We start from the raw sequence: 17,224 nt of genomic DNA, 5'->3' as shown, positions 1-17,224 counted from the left end.
CCCTCCCACGGGGACACCAGCACCGCTCCCACCACAGACATTCCCATTTTTTTGGCCACCAGGGGTTAAAGCAGAGCAGCCGGGTGGCCCTGGTGGCACTGCCCGCCTGCAAGCCACGTGTCAAGGGCACAGAGCCGCAGCCCTTGGGGACACGGTGGCACATGCCTGGCTTGCTGGGTTGTTGGTTTTTTATTTTTTTGGTTTTTTTTTTTTTTTTTTTTTTTTTTTTTGCTGCAGATTCCATTCGAATGTCACGCCCGTGCTGTGCGCCGGCGGCGGGACATCGGGACATTCCTCCCAGCGTTGCCATGTGAGGCCACGGCGGTGTTTGGCTGCCCTTAAAGCGCTTTATCAGTTCCTGGAGTCACTCTGCAAACAGCCGAGGAGCCGGGAGCGGGGTGAGGGGCAGCCAGGAGGAGGAGGAGGAGGAGGAAAAAAAAAAAGCGCCAAGCAGGAAGAAAAAGAGCTTTGTTAATTTTAATGGGGTGTGTTATGTTCCTCCTTCATCTCGCAGATCCGCCACGCTGGGTGATGACAAGCTCCATGGACCCCCCCGCGCCCCCAGGCTCGTTAAGCCGCGCTCCCCGCCCAGCAGAGCCCGGCTCTGCCCGGCCGAGGCTGAAGCGCGCCTCTGTTTTCATCACGGAAAAGCCTCCGGGCGCATATTTTTGTAATTAGGCTCTTTCTGCTCAGCAGTTTTTGCAGCTGTGATGACACTTGGGTGTCGCCCCCTGGTTTCTCACGCTCTCCCTGCCAAGGCTGGGCCGCCGCCAGCCCCGAGGTCACCCGGCCCCGGTGGCCCCCGCACGCGCTCGGGGCCAGCGGCGGCGGTGGCGGCTGGCCAGGAGCCTCCGCGGCCTCCGCGGCCTCCGCAGCCGCCCTGGGAGGCTGGCACGGCGAGGTCTGGGCTCGGGGAGGGGGGTCTGTCCCTGCAGGGTCACGGGAAGGGGGCACAGGGACGGGGCACGGTGGTCCCAGTGCTGCAGGGTCACCGGAAAGGGTCCCAAGGGTGCCTGTGGTGCAGGGTCACAGGAAAGGGGCACAAAGGGGTCCCAGTGTCCCTGTGCTCCCAGTGCTCCCAGTGCTCCCAGTGCTCCCAGTGCTCCAGCTCCCTGTCCCAGCAGGGTCACAAAGGGGTCCCAGTGTCCCTGTGCTGCAGTTCCCTGTCCCAGCAGGGTCCCAGTGTCCCAGTCCCAGCAGGGTCACAAAGGGATCCCAGTGCTCCCAGTGCTCCAGCCCCCTGTCCCAGCAGGGTCACAAAGGGGTCCCAGTGTCCCTGCGCAGTTCCCAGTCCCAGCAGGGTTCCAGTCCCAGTCCCAGCAGGGTCCCAGTGTCCCTGTGCTGCAGTTCCCTGTCCCACTGGTCCCAGTGTCCCAGTCCCAGCAGTCACAAAAGGAGGTCGCAGTGTCCCAGTCCCAGTAGGGTCCCAGTCCCAGTCCCAGCAGGGTCCCAGTCCCAGTCCCAGCAGGGTCCCAGTGTCCCAGTGCTGCAGTTCCCAGTCCCAGCACGTGGCCAGGCCCGTGGCTGCAGGGTCTGGACCGGCTCCAGCCCGGGAGGCTCCGGCCCCGCCCCGCTGCTGCCCCGGGCTCGCCGGCAGATCGAGTCCGGCTGCAGCTCCCGCTCGTCCGGCACTGCTGCTGCTGCTGCTGCTGCTGCTGCTGCTGCTGCTGCTGCTCCTGCTGCTGCTGCTGCTGCTGCTCCTGCTGCTGCTGCTGCTGCTGCTGCTGCTGCTGCTGCTGCTGCTGCTGCTGCTGCTGCTCCTGCTGCTGCTGCTCCTGCTGCTGCTGCTGCTGCTGCTGCTGCTGCTGCTGCTCCTGCTGCTGCTGCTCCTGCTGCTGCTGCTGCTGCTGCTGCTGCTGCTGCTGCTGCTGCTCGTCCGGCCCTGCTGCTGCTGCTGCTCCTGCTGCTGCTGCTCCTGCTGCTGCTGCTCCTGCTGCTGCTGCTGCTGCTGCTGCTGCTGCTGCTGCTGCTGCTGCTGCTCCTGCTGCTGCTGCTGCTCCTGAGGCCTCACCCGCCAGGGCCGGGATCTGTGCTCTGGCACGGTCCTGCAGATCCTGGATGGATTCCATCCCAAATCCCTGCAGATCCTGGATGGATTCCATCCCATCCCTGCAGATCCTGGATGGATTCCATCCCAAATCCCTGTAGATCCTGAAACCATCCATCCATCCATCCATCCATCCATCCATCCATCCATCCACATCCTGGATGGATTCTATCCATCCATCCCAAATCCCTGCAGATCCTGAATGGATTCCATCCCACCCCTGCAGATCCTGGATCCATCCATCCATCCCTGCAGATCCTGGATGGATTCCATCCCAAATCCCTGCAGATCCTGAATCCATCCATCCATCCCTGTAGATCCTGGATGGATTCCATCCCACCCCTGCAGATCCTGGATGGATTCCATCCCAAATCCCTGCAGATCCTGGATGGATTCCATCCCACCCCTGCAGATCCTGGATGGATTCCATCCCAAATCCCTGTAGATCCTGAATCCATCCATCCATCCATCCATCCATCCATCCATCCATCCCTGCAGATCCTGAATCGATTCCATCCCACCCCTGCAGATCCTGGATCCATCCATCCATCCCTGCAGATCCTGGATGGATTCCATCCCATCCCTGCAGATCCTGAATGGATTCCATCCCAAATCCCTGCAGATCCTGAATCGATTCCATCCCAAATCCCTGCAGATCCTGAATCCATCCATCCATCCCTGCAGATCCTGGATGGATTCCATCCCATCCCTGCAGATCCATCCATCCATCCATCCATCCATCCATCCATCCATCCATCCATCCATCCATCCATCCCATCCCTACAGATTCTGATCCCATCCCTCCCAGCCAAGAGGAGTTTCCCCTTTCCCCTTTCCCCTTTCCCCTTTCTCTTTCCTTTTTGCTAGGGCTGGGATTAAATGTGCAAGATCATATTGTTTTGTTTGGACTCAGATGTTTATTAATTATTTATATCACAGTATTTATATATACATTTATTTATTTATTTATTTATTTATATAATATTATTATAGTATACAGTACTTATTATTTATATTACATTTATATTACAGTATTTATATATTATAGATACATAATTTATATTTATATTTATATTTATATTTATATTTATATTTATATTTATATTTATATTTATATTTATATTTATATTTATATTTTTATTTTTATTTTTATTTTTATTTTTATTTTTATTTTTGTTTTTATTTTTATTTCAGTCCTGGCCCAGCTGTGAGCAGCACCCTCCTCATGGAGCAACCCCCGGTGCTTTTCCTGCTCCAGGCTCATCCTCACACAAAAGCACCAAACAAAACAAAACCTTTGTCAGCAATTCCAAGGGAAAAAAAAAAATCTTAAATATTTCATTAGGTTCTTCTCTTGCCTTTTTTTTTTTTTTCTTTTTCTGTTCTAGGCTTAGAATTTATTTTTTTTTTTAAGCCAATGTGGACAGGAATAGTGTGGATCAAGAAATGATTTCAGGAGAGGGTTAGGAGGGGAAGGGAGGGTTTGGATCCTGGAGCTGCTCTCGGTTCCCATGAATATTTCAGTGCAAAGGCTCCACTGGAGCTGCTCCTGCTGTGCCAGGACAGAGGCTCCAGGGGAAGGGAAAATCCAACTCTCCAGGTGAAACATTTTTTAACCCTGTTGGGATTTTTAGGTGGGTTTGAAATGAAATGCTGCGGTGCTTGGGAAAGGCACAGGGGGGAGTTTTGGGGTTGTCCTGGGGGTTGGATCCTTGTGGTCTCTTTGCCATCCCATTATCCCATCCCAAATCCAATCCCAAATCCAATCCCAACATCATCCCATTGATCCCATATCCCATATTCCATTATCCCATTGATCCCATATCCCATATTCCATTATCCCATATCCCATTGATCCCATATCCCATTGATCCCATATCCCATATCCCATTGATCCTATTGATCCCATATCCCATTGATCCCATATCCCATTGATCCCATTGATCCCATTGATCCCATTGATCCCATTGATCCCATTGATCCCATATCCCATTGATCCCATTGATCCCATATCCCATATCCCATTGATCCCATTGGTCCCATATCCTATATCCCATTGATCCCATATCCCATTGATCCCATATCCCATTGATCCCATATCCCATTGATCCCATATCCCATTGATCCCATATCCCATTATCCCATATCCCATTGATCCCATATCCCATTATCCCATATCCCATAGATCCCATATCCCATTGATCCCATTGATCCCATATCCCATATCCCATTGATCCCATATCCCATAATCCCATATCCCATATACCATTGATCCCATATCCCATTGATCCCATATCCCATTGATCCCATTGATCCCATTGATCCCATATCCCATTGATCCCTTTGATCCCATATCCCATATCCCATTGATCCCATATCCCATATCCCATATCCCATTGATCCCATATCCCATATCCCATATCCCATTGATCCCATATCCCATTGATCCCATATCCCATTGATCCCATTGATCCTATATCCCATATCCCATTGATCCCATATCCCATTGATCCCATATCCCATTGATCCCATATCCCATTGATCCCATTGATCCCATAGATCCCATATCCCATTGATCCCATTGATCCCATATCCCATATCCCATTGATCCCATTGATCCCATTGATCCCATTGATCCCATTGATACCATTGATCCCATATCCCATTATCCCATATTCCATTGATCCCATTGTATCATCCCATCCCATTGATCCCATCCCATTATCCCATTACATCCCACCCCATTGATCCCACCCCATTGATCCCATCCCATTGATCCCACCCCATTATCCCATCCCATCCCACCCCATTGATCCCACCCCATTGATCCCACCCCATTGATCCCACCCCATCCACCCCATTGATCCCACCCCATTATCCCACCCCATTATCCCACCCCATTATCCCACCCCATTATCCCACCCCATTGATCCCACCCCATTAACCCCACCCCATTGATCCCACCCCATTATCCCCACCCCATTGATCCCACCCCATTGATCCCACCCCATTGATCCCACCCCATTAACCCCACCCCATTGATCCCACCCCATTATCCCACCCCATTAACCCCACCCCATTGATCCCACCCCATTGATCCCACCCCATTATCCCACCCCATTAATCCTACCCCATTAACCCCACCCCATTAACCCCACCCCATTAACCCCACCCCATTATCCCACCCCATTGATCCCACCCCATTGATCCCACCCCATTGATCCCACCCCATTACCCACCCCATTATCCCACCCCATTAACCCCAGCAGTCTCCCCTGCCCTTTCCCCTCTGGCTTCTCCCTTTGCTCCAGGCTCTCCCTCCACCCTGAGCTCACAATTTATCCAAAATCGATTTTTTCTGTCCAGGCCTTTCCCCTTTCCCCATTTCCTCCCGCCAGTCCCAGGGATGGAGGAGCCTCAGTGCCCGAACTCCTCCTGTTCAAACCCTCCTGAATAATTCAGTGTTTCCATCCCGGGCGCTCCGGGTTATTCCAACACTTCCTTCCCTCCCTCCTCCCCCTCCTCCTCCTCCTTTTCCCTCCCTCCCACAAACTTTAAATCCTTTTCACATGTGGATGGGTTTTTTACCCCTTCTGGTTTTGTTTTTATTTTATTTTTATTTTTATTTTTATTTTTATTTTTATTTTAATTTTTATTTTTTATTTTTATTTTATTTTTATTTTCATTTTCATTTTCATTTTTTTATTTTTATTTTTATTTTCATTTTTTATTTTTATTTTTATTTTTATTTTTATTTTTATTTTCATCTTCATTTTAATTTTTATTTTTATTTTCTATTTTTATTTTAATATTAATTTTAAAATATTATTATTATTATTATTATTATTATTATTATTATTATTATTATTATTATTATTATTATTATTATTATATTTTTTTAATTTTTTTTTTTCTTTTTTTTTGCCTTTTCTCTTTCCCCACTCTCCCCTTGCAACCTCATTTCTGGCAGAACTAAAATATTATCCCTCCATTTATAGAAGAATTAAGAAACTTTGCCTCCAGGCAAACCCCAGGGCGATTTTTTTTGTATTTTTTTTTTTAACTTCAGCAGAATTTTGGAGAAGGATGGGAGAATCTTTCACAGGTGGAGCTGAGCCTTGAGATTCTTCTGTGCAGCTTTTGAAGTGGAAATTTTGCAGATTTTGGTTTCCCAGCCACCCTCTGGGAAGTTTTGCTTGTTTGATGCCACAATAAAACCTCCCCTCCCCCAGCTCCTCCCTCCTGCAATCCCCAAATTCCCGGCAAAGGGGATTCCCTGCAGCTGGGGACAGAGGGATTTCTGAGGAACTGAGGAATTCTGCCCCATTTCTGGCAGAATTGAGAAATTCTGACCCATTTCTGGCAGAATTGAGAAATTCTGCCCCATTTCTGGCAGAATTGAGAGATTCTGACCCATTTCTGCCAGATTGAAGAAATTCTGCCTCAATTTCTAAAAGAATTGAGAAATTCTGCCCCATTTCTGGCAGAATTGAGAGATTCTGACCCATTTCTGGAAGAATTAGAAATTCTGACCCATTTCTGGCAGAATTGAGAAATTCTGCCCCATTTCTAGAAGAATTGAGAAATTCTGCCCCATTTCTGGCAGAATTGAGAAATTCTGACCCATTTCTGGCAGAATTGAGAGATTCTGCCTCATTTTTGGCAGAATTGAGAAATTCTGCCCCATTTCTGGAAGAATTAAGAAATTCTGCCTCAATTTCTAGAAGAATTGAGAAATTCTGCCCCATTTCTGGCAGAATTGATAGATTCTGACCCATTTCTGGAAGAATTAAGAATTTCTCCCTCATTTCTAGAAGAATTAAGAAATTCTGCCTCATTTTTGGCAGAATTGAGAAATTCTGCCCCATTTCTGGAGGAATGAAGGAATTCTGCCTCCATTTCTGGCAAATTGAAGAAATTCTGCCTCATTTCTGGAAGAATCATGAAATTCTCCCTCCATTTCTAACAGAATTGAGAAATTCTGCCTAATTTCTGGAAGAATTAAGAAATTCTGCCCCATTTCTGACAGAATTGAGAGATTCTGCCTCTTTTCTGGAAGAATTAAGAAATTCTGCCTCATATCTGGAAGAATCATGAAATTCTCCCTCCATTTCTGGAAGAATTAAGAAATTCTCACTCTGTTTCTGCCAGAATTGAGAGATTCTGCCTCATTTCTAACAGAAATAAGAAATTCTGCCTCAATTTCTGGAAGACTGAAGAAATTCTCACTCTGTTTCTGGAATAATTAAGAAATTCTGCCTCATTTTTGACAGAGTTAAGAAATTTTTCCTCCATTTTTGGCAGAATTAAGAAATTTTTCCTCCAATTCTAGAAGAATTAAGAAATTCTGCCTCATTTCTGGAAGAATTAAGAAATTCTGCCTCATTTCTGGAAGAATTAAGAAATTCTCCCTCACTTCTGACAGAATTAAGAGATTCTGACCCATTTCTGGAAGAATCAAGAAATTCTGCCTCATTTTTGGCAGAATTAAGAAATTTTCCCTCCATTTCTAACAGAATTAAGAAATTCTGCCTCATTTCTAGAAGACTAAAGGAATTCTCCCTCCATTTCTGGCAGATGGAAGAAATTCTGCCCCATTTCTGACAGAATTAAGAAATTCTGCCTAATTTCTGGAAGAATCAAGGAATTCTGCCCCAATTTCTGGAAGAATTGAAAAATTCTGCCTCATTTCTGGCAAATTGAAGAAATTTTGCCTCCATTTCTAACAGAATTAAGAAATTCTGCCTCATTTTTGGCAGAATTAAGAAATTTTCCCTCCATTTCTGGAAGTATCAAAAAATTCTCCCTCCATTTCTGGCAGGTTGAAGAAATTCTGCCTCATTTCTGGAAGAATCAAGAAATTCTCCCTCATTTCTGACAGAATCAAGAAATTCTGCCTAATTTCTGTAAGAATTAAGAAATTCTGCCCCATTTCTGGAAGGATCAAGAAATTCTGCCTCATTTCTGGCAGAATGAAGAAATCTTCACTAAAATCAGATTTAGAGATGTTTTTTCTTTGCAGACCTCCAGGGAAACTGTGACAAACCCTCCAAAATTGGACTCCAAATTAAGTTTGGAGCCAAATTCCCAGTGAGGTCATTCCACTTTTCCAAAATTCCTGGGAGGATCCATGGAAAGGGATCCCAGGAAACTCCTCAGGGATTCCAGACCCTTCATCCCTTCTTGATTTCTCCTCCCCAGAGATGAGGTGGCTGCGTGGATTTGGAATGGAGTGCTGGAAATGAGAAATCTGCAGGGCTTTGTTTAGGTTGTTCCTTTAAACAACACAAAAAAAAAAAAAAAAAAAAAAAAAAAAAAACAAAAAACAAAAAAACCAAAAAAAAAAAAACAAAACAAAAAACAAAACAAAAAAAAAACAAACAAAAAAAAAACCAAAACAAAAAAAAAAACCCAAAAAAACAAAAAAAACCCAAACAAACAAACAAACAAACAAAACCAAACCAAACCAAACCAAAAACAAACAAAAAAAAAAAAAAAACACAAAAAAACAAAACAAAACAAAACAAAAAAACAACAACAACAAAAACAACAAAAAAAACCTGAATTGAGCCAATTAATTTTAATTAATTAATTAATTTTCCAAAATTCCTGGAAGGATCCAGGCCATGAAAGGATCCCAGGAAACTCCTCTGGCATCACCTTGAGTGTCTCTACCCTAAAAACCATCCAGAGCATCAAACCCTTCTTCCTACAGGATCCTCACTAAAAATCAGATTTAGAGATGATTTTTCTTTGCAGACCTCCAGGGAAACTGTGACAAACCCTCCAAAATTGGACTCCAAATTAAGTTTGGAGCCAAATTCCCAGTGAGGTCATTCCACTTTTCCAAAATTCCTGGGAGGATCCATGGAAAGTGATCCCAGGAAACTCCTCAGGGATTCCAGACCCTTCATCCCTTCTTGATTCCTCCTCCCCAGAGATGAGGTGGCTGCGTGGATTTGGAATGGAGTGCTGGAAATGAGAAATCTGCAGGGCTTTGTTTATTCCTTTAAACAACACCAAAAAAAAAACCTGAATGGAGCCAATTAAAGAGCCCCGGAATTGATAAACAAAGTGCTGAATGTCGGGGGCCATTCTGCAGCTCTGGGGGATAAATTTACATGAGATTGGAGTTTAATGGGCCACACCAGGCATTGCCATGGCAACCAGGCCTTTCTCCAGCTTTAAACAGCCCTGGCCTTTCATTGTCTGCTGCTCTAGGCCCGGCCTGCTTGTAGCAATTTGTTTCTGTCCCCAGCCAGGCCATGAATAAATCTGGGGGGACACGGGGACAACGGGGGGGCTCCATGGAGACCCCGGCGCTGGAATGGTGACATATGGTCCTGCTGACCCCGGCAGCCAGCAGGGCTCGGCTCCTTTAGTCCCAGTCTTAGTTAGGCCAGGCTTATTCATGGCTAGGCCGAGTCAAGGGGCCCAAGTCTGGCCTTGTCCTGCTGGGTTTGTTTGGGGGATTTTTGGTTTGGGGGGTTTTTGGTTTTGGGGGGGTTTTGTTTTTGGGGGGTTTTTGTTTTTTGGGGGGTGAAATTTCAGCCTTTCAAAAGAGACTGGAGGGAGAATGAGAGGGAGGAAAAGCAGGAGGAAAAGGTTTCCATGTTTTCATGGATGTTTGTTTTCCATTGGGAGCTGGATGGGAGAGGGAAGAGCTCCTGGTGCTCCAATCCCGAAATATTTGGGGTCAAAGGGACCTGAAATCCCAATAATGCCATCCTTGCTATGGCAGGGACATCTTCCACTGCCTCTGGTGCTCCAATCCCAGAAAATTTGGGGTCAAAGGGACCTGAAATCCCAACATGACCTGAAATCCCGACAGTGCCACCCCTGCCATGGGGGCACCTTCTGCCATCCCATAGTATTCCAGTCCCAAAATATTTGGGGTCAAAGGGACCTGAAATCCCAACAGTGCCACCCTTGTCATGGGGACACCTCCCACCATCCCAGAGTGCTCCAATCCCAAAATATTTGAAATAAAAGGGATCTGAAATCCCAACATTGCCACCCCTATTATGACAGGGACATCTGTCACTGTCCCTGGTGCTCCAATCCCAAAATATTTTGGGTCAAAGGGACCTGAAATCCCAATCAGTGTCCCCCCTGCCATCGGGAAACCTTCTGCCATCCCATAGTATTCCAATCCCAGAAGATTTGGGATCAAAGGGATCTGAAATCCCAACAGTGCCACCTCTGTCATGGGGACACTTTCCACTGCCTCTGATGCTCCAGTCCCAAAATATTTGGGATCCAAGGGACCTGAAATCCCAACATTGCCACCCCTACTATGACAGGGACATCTGTCACTGTCCCTGGTGCTCCAATCCCAAAATATTTGGGGTAAAAAGGGACTTGAAATCCCAACAGTGCCACCCATCATGGGGACATCTTCCACTGCCTCTGGTGCTCCAATCCCAAAATATTTGGGGTCAAACGGACCTGAAATCCCAACATGACCTGAAATCCCATTCAGATCCATCCCTGCCATGGGGAACCCTTCTGCCATCCCATAATATTCCAGTCCCAGAAGATTCGGGGTCAAAGGGACCTGAAATCCCCACAGTGCCATCCTTGCTATGGCAGGGTCACCTTCCACTGCCTCTGATGCTCCAATCCCAAAATATTTGGGGTCAAAGGGACCTGAAATCCCATCCAGATCCATCCCTACCATGGGGACACCTTCTGCCATCCCATAGTATTCTGTCTCAGAAAATTTGGGATCAAAGGGACTTGAAATCCCAACAGTGCCACCCCTGCTATGACAGGGACATCTGTCACTGTCCCTGGTGCTCCAATCCCAAAATATTTGGGATCCAAGGGATCTGAAATCTCAAGTGTCACACTTGTCTTCCAGTGTCCCTGGTGCTCCAATCCCAGAAAATTTGGGGTCAAAGGGACCTGAAATACCAACAATGTCACCTCTGTCATGGGGACATTTTCCACTGCCTCTGGTGCTCCAATCCCGAAATATTTGGGGTCAAAGGGACCTGAAATCCCACCCAGAGCCATCCCTGCCATGGGGACACCTTCTGCCATCCCATAATATTCCAGTCCCAAAATATTTGGGATAAAAGGATCTGAAATCCCAACATGACCTGAAATCCCAACCAGATCCATCCCTGCCATGGGGACACCTTCTGCCATCCCATAATATTCCAGTCCCAAAATATTTGGGATAAAAGGATCTGAAATCCCAACAGTGCCACCCCTGCCATGGGGACATCTCCCACCATCCCATAATATTCCAGTCCCAAAATATTTGAGGTCAAAGGGACCTGAAATCCCAACATGACCTGAAATCCCAACCAGATCCATCCCTGCCATGGGGACATCTTCTGCCATCCCATAATATTCCAGTCCCAGGTTTGGGATCCCCAGGAATTCCCCCAGGAATTCCCTTCTCAGCCGGGTGACCCCAAACGGTGACAATTCAATTTCCCTCCATGGGGATAAAAACTATTAAAAAAAAACTATAAAAAACTATTAAAAAACTATAAAAAACTATAAAAAAAAACCCTATAAAAAACTATAAAAAAAACTATTAAAAACTATAAAAAAAAAATAAAAATTTTAATTTTCGTTAATTCACCCCCAAGCTGTTCCCAGCTGGAGATCAAATCCTGGGTTGGAAATCTCGGGAAATTTTTATTTGGGATATTTATCATTTTAGTATCAAATTATTCCTAATTATCCTATTCTTATGTGTGTGATTTGATTAATTTTTGATTTATTTTTTGATCATGTTTATCAGCGGGATTTCATTTATTTTTAATTTATTTTTTAATTTTATTTATCAGTGTGTTTTGATTTATTTTTTTTCTTTATCAGTGTATTTTGATTTTGTTTATCAGCGTGATTTGATTTATTTTTAATTTAATTTTTAGTTTTATTTATCAGTGTGATTTATTTTTTTTATTTATTTTTAAATTTTGTTTATCAGCGTGCTTTGATTTATTTTTTGATTTATTTATTTATTTTGTTTATCAGTGTGTTTTGATTTATTTTTTTTCTTTATCAGTGTATTTTGATTTAATTTTTGATTAATTTTTGATTTTGTTTATCAGTGTGTTTTGACTTATTTTTTAATTTATTTTTTAATTTTATTTATCAGTGTGGTTTATTTATTTATTATTTATTTCTTTATCAGTGTGTTTTGATTGAATTTTTTATTTATTTTTTATTTTATTTATCAGAGTATTTAGATTTATTTTATTTATTTATTTATTTATTTATTTAGTTTATCAGTGTGCTTTGATTTAATTTTTGATTTCTTTTTAAATTTTATTTATCAGTGTGTTTTGACTTATTTTTTTATTTATTTTTTATTTTATTTGTCAGTGTATTCTCCACAGTTTTGATTTTTTATTTATTGTTTTATTTTATTTATCAGTGTGTTTTGATTTAATTTTTGATTTAATTTTTGATTTTGTTTATCAAGGTGTTTTGATTTATTTTTAATTTATTTTTTAATTTTATTTATCACTGTGATTTATTTTTTTTATTTATTTTTAAATGTTATTTGTCAGGGTGTTTTGATTTTTTTAAATTTATTTTTTCATTTTATTTATCAGTGTGATTTATTTTTTATTTATTTTTTAATTTTGTTTATCAGTGTGTTTTCATTTCTATTCTATTCTATTCTATTCTATTCTATTCTATTCTATTCTATTCTATTCTATTTTTATTTATTATTTTTTATTTTATTTATTTCATTTATTTTCTTTTTTTTTTTTAATTTCCCAACTGGGCTGAACTGGGCTGAACTGGGCTGGGCTGGGCTGGGCTGGGCTGGGCTGGGCTGGGCTGGGCTGGGCTGAACTGGGCTGGGCTGGGCTGAGCTGGGCTGAGCTGGGCTGAACTGGGCTGGGCTGGGCTGGGCTGGGCTGGGCTGGGCTGGGCTGGGCTGAACTGGGCTGGGCTGGGCTGAACTGGGCTGGGCTGGGCTGGGCTGGGCTGAACTGGGCTGGGCTGGGCTGAACTGGGCTGAACTGGGCTGGGCTGGGCTGGGCTGGGCTGGGCTGAGCTGGGCTGAGCTGGGCTGAACTGGGCTGGGCTGGGCTGGGCTGGGCTGGGCTGGGCTGGGCTGGGCTGGGCTGGGCTGAACTGGGCTGGGCTGGGCTGAACTGGGCTGGGCTGGGCTGGGCTGGGCTGAACTGGGCTGGGCTGGGCTGAACTGGGCTGAACTGGGCTGGGCTGCGCTGAACTGCGCTCACCTGGGCTGGGCTGGGCTGGGCTGGGCTGGGCTGGGCTGAACTGGGCTGGGCTGGGCTGGGCTGGGCTGGGCTGAACTGGGCTGAACTGGGCTGGGCTGGGCTGGGCTGGGCTGGGCTGGGCTGGGCTGGGCTGGGCTGGGCTGAACTGGGCTGGGCTGGGCTGAACTGGGCTGGGCTGGGCTGGGCTGGGCTGGGCTGGGCTGAACTGGGCTGGGCTGGGCTGAACTGGGCTGAACTGGGCTGGGCTGGGCTGGGCTGGGCTGGGCTGGGTTGGGCTGGGCTGAACTGGGCTGAACTGGGCTGGGCTGGGCTGGGCTGGGCTGGGCTGAACTGGGCTGGGCTGGGCTGAGCTGGGCTGGGCTGGGCTGGGCTGGGCTGGGCTGGGCTGAACTGGGCTGAACTGGGCTGGGCTGGGCTGAACTGGGCTGAACTGGGCTGGGCTGGGCTGGGCTGGGCTGGGCTGGGCTGGGCTGGGCTGAGCTGGGCTGGGCTGGGCTGGGCTGGGCTGAACTGGGCTGGGCTGGGCTGGGCTGGGCTGGGCTGAACTGGGCTGAACTGGGCTGGGCTGGGCTGGGCTGGGCTGGGCTGGGCTGAGCTGGGCTGGGCTGGGCTGGGCTGGGCTGAACTGGGCTGGGCTGGGCTGGGCTGGGCTGGGCTGGGCTGGGCTGAACTGGGCTGAACTGGGCTGGGCTGAACTGGGCTGAACTGGGCTGGGCTGGGCTGAACTGGGATGAACTGGGCTGGGCTGGGCTGGGCTGAACTGGGCTGGGCTGGGCTGGGCCAGGAGGGTGACAGGGCTGGGACAAACTTGGATAGACTGGGATAGACCTGCAACAGACTGGGATAGACCTGCAACAGACTGGGATAGACTGGGACAGACTGGGATAGACTTGGACAGACTGGGACAGACTGGAATAGACTGGGACAGACTGGGATAGACTGGGGCAGACTGGGATAGACTGGAATAGACTGGGACAGACCGGGATAGGCTGGGACAGACTGGGGCAGACTGGGAGAGACTGGGATAGACTGGGACAGACTGGGACAGACTGGGATAGACTGGGATAAACTGGGGCAGACTGGGACAGACTGGGGCAGACTGGGATAGACTGGGACAGACTGGGATAGACTGGGACAGACTGGGGCAGACTGGGACAGACTGGGACAGACTGGGACAGACTGGGATAGACTGGGATAGACTGGGATAAACTGGGGCAGACTGGGATAGACTGGAATAGACTGGGACAGACCGGGATAGGCTGGGACAGACTGGGGCAGACTGGGACAGACTGGGGCAGACTGGGATAGACTGGGACAGACTGGGATAGACTGGGACAGACTGGGGCAGACTGGGACAGACTGGGACAGACTGGGACAGACTGGGATAGACTGGGATAGACTGGGATAAACTGGGGCAGACTGGGATAAACTGGGACAGACTGGGATAAACTGGGGCAGACTGGGATAGACTGGGGCAGACTGGGATAGACTGGGATAAACTGGGACAGACTGGGATAGACTGGGATATACTGGGGCAGACTGGGATAAACTGGGGCAGACTGGGATAAACTGGGATACCATCCCAGGCCAGTTCCTGACATCCCACCCAAGCCTCCCCCCATTCCTGCCCTGCTCAGCAGAAACTTTGGGGTTTTCTCGGTCGGGGCTGTCTTGGCTTTATTTAGTGATTATTTGTGAGCAGAACTCTCTGGAAAATCTGGTCTGAGGGATTTTTTAGGTGCTGGGAATTCTCAGGAGGGATGTCCAGGTGGAACAGGGATGGAGGATTTTTCACTCTGCTCCCCTGTGAGCCTGTGGCGCTGCTTGTGTCCTTGTTTAAAAAAGAGAAGGATTCTCCAAATCTCCCACTAGGATAAACCCTTCCCTTCAATCCTGCCTCAGAACGAGCCCTGGATACAGAATCCATCCTGAGCTTTTCCAGAATGCTGAACCTAAACCTGAACCTTTCCAGGATCCTGAATCCACCCTGAGCTTTTCCAGGACCCTGAATCTGATCCTGAGCTTTTCCAGGATCCTGAATCCATCCTGAGCCTTTCCAGGATGCTGAATCCATCCTGAGCTTTTCCAGGATTCTGGATCCATCCTGAGGATGCTGAATCCATCCTGAGCCTTTCCAGGATCCGGAATCCATCCTGAGCTTTTCCAGGATTCTGGATCCATCCTGAGGATGCTGAATCCATCCTGAGCCTTTCCAGGATCCTGAATCCACCCTGAGCTTTTCCAGGATTCTGGATCCATCCTGAGGATGCTGAATCCATCCTGAACCTTTCCAGGATCCTGAATCCATTCTGAGCTTTTCCAGGATTCTGGATCCATCCTGAGCTTTTCCAGGATCCTGAATCCATCCTGAGCCTTTCCAGGATCCTGAATCCATTCTGAGCTTTTCCAGGATGTTGAATCCATCCTGAGCTTTTCCAGGATCTTGAATCCATCCTGAGGATCCTGAATCCATCCTGAGGATGCAGACTCCATGTCTGTGTGGATTTTCCTCTGCCCTGACACCAACAGGGAGCAAAGCAAACAAGAAAAGGAATCAAAGGCTGGGAGGGAGGAAAAAAAACATCTGGGAGACAAGTCAAGGGCAGCAGCGATGGGCAGGAGCAGCCCTGCCACTTCCAGGCACCTCAGGGCAGAGTAAAATCCACACAGACATGGAGTCTGCATCCTCAGGATGGATTCTGCATCCTCAGGATGGATTCAGGATCCTCAGGATGGATTCAGGATCCTCAGGATGGATTCAGGATCCTGGAAAAGCTCAGGATGGATTCAGGATCCTCAGGATGGATTCAGGATCCTCAGGATGGATTCAGCACCCTCAGGATGGATTCTGCATCCTCAGGATGGATTCAGGATCCTCAGGGTGGATTCAGCATCCTCAGGATGGATTCAACATCCTGGAAAAGCTCAGAATGGATTCAGGATCCTGGAAAAGCTCAGGATGGATTCAGGATCCTGGAAAGGCTCAGGATGGATTCAGCATCCTCAGGATGGATCCAGAATCCTGGAAAAGCTCAGGATGGATCCAGAATCCTGGAAAGGTTCAGGTTTAGGTTCAGCATTCTGGAAAAGCTCAGGATGGATCCAGGATCCTGGAAAGGCTCAGGATGGATTCAGGATCCTGGAAAAGCTCAGGATGGATTCAAGATCCTGGAAAGGTTCAGGTTTAGGTTCAGCATCCTGGAAAAGCTCAGGATGGATTCAGGATCCTGGAAAAGCTCAGAATGGATTCAGGATCCTGGAAAGGCTCAGGATGGATTCAGGATCCTGGAAAGGCTCAGGATGGATTCAGGATCCTCAGGATGGATTCAGCATCCTCAGGATGGATCCAGAATCCTGGAAAAGCTCAGGATGGATTCAGGATCCTGGAAAAGCTCAGGATGGATTCAGGATCCTGGAAAGGCTCAGGATGGATTCAGGGTCCTGGAAAAGCTCAGGATGGATCCAGAATCCTGGAAAGGTTCAGGTTTAGGTTCAGCATCCTGGAAAAGCTCAGGATAGATTCAGGATCCTGGAAAAGCTCAGGATGGATTCAGGATCCTGGAAAGGCTCAGGATGGATTCAGCATTCTGGAAAGGCTCAGGATGGATTCAGGATCCTGGAAAAGCTCAGGATGGATCCAGAATCCTGGAAAGGTTCAGGTTTAGGTTCAGCATCCTGGAAAAGCTCAGGATAGATTCAGGATCCTGGAAAAGCTCAGGATGGATTCAGGATCCTGGAAAGGCTCAGGATGGATTCAGCATTCTGGAAAGGCTCAGGATGGATTCAGGATCCTGGAAAAGCTCAGGATAGATTCAGGATCCTGGAAAAGCTCAGGATGGATTCAGGATCCTGGAAAGGCTCAGGATGGATTCAGGATCCTGGAAAAGCTCAGGATGGATCCAGAATCCTGGAAAGGTTCAGGTTTAGGTTCAGCATTCTGGAAAAGCTCAGGATG

At 47.2% G+C, this 17,224-nt stretch overlaps 1 protein-coding gene across 1 annotated transcript in view; it reads right to left on the bottom strand.

Annotated features, from left to right (window-relative positions):
* Positions 1–364: 364 nt before the first annotated feature.
* The window catches only part of LOC130261848 (collagen alpha-1(I) chain-like), a 65,153-nt gene continuing 48,293 nt past the window's right edge, over positions 365–17,224 (bottom strand). The window contains exons 4-5 of the mRNA XM_056508453.1: positions 744–929; positions 365–369 (exon numbers count right to left, since the gene is read on the bottom strand). Of these exons, the coding sequence (XP_056364428.1) occupies positions 365–369; positions 744–929 (191 nt within the window). The remainder of the gene's footprint in view (positions 370–743; positions 930–17,224) is intronic.

Source organism: Oenanthe melanoleuca, chromosome 21, assembly GCF_029582105.1.
Source record: "Oenanthe melanoleuca isolate GR-GAL-2019-014 chromosome 21, OMel1.0, whole genome shotgun sequence".
Classification (NCBI taxonomy): domain Eukaryota; kingdom Metazoa; phylum Chordata; class Aves; order Passeriformes; family Muscicapidae; genus Oenanthe; species Oenanthe melanoleuca.
Note: the sequence above shows the minus strand (reverse complement) of the source record. Positions and strands in the feature narration are given on the sequence as shown.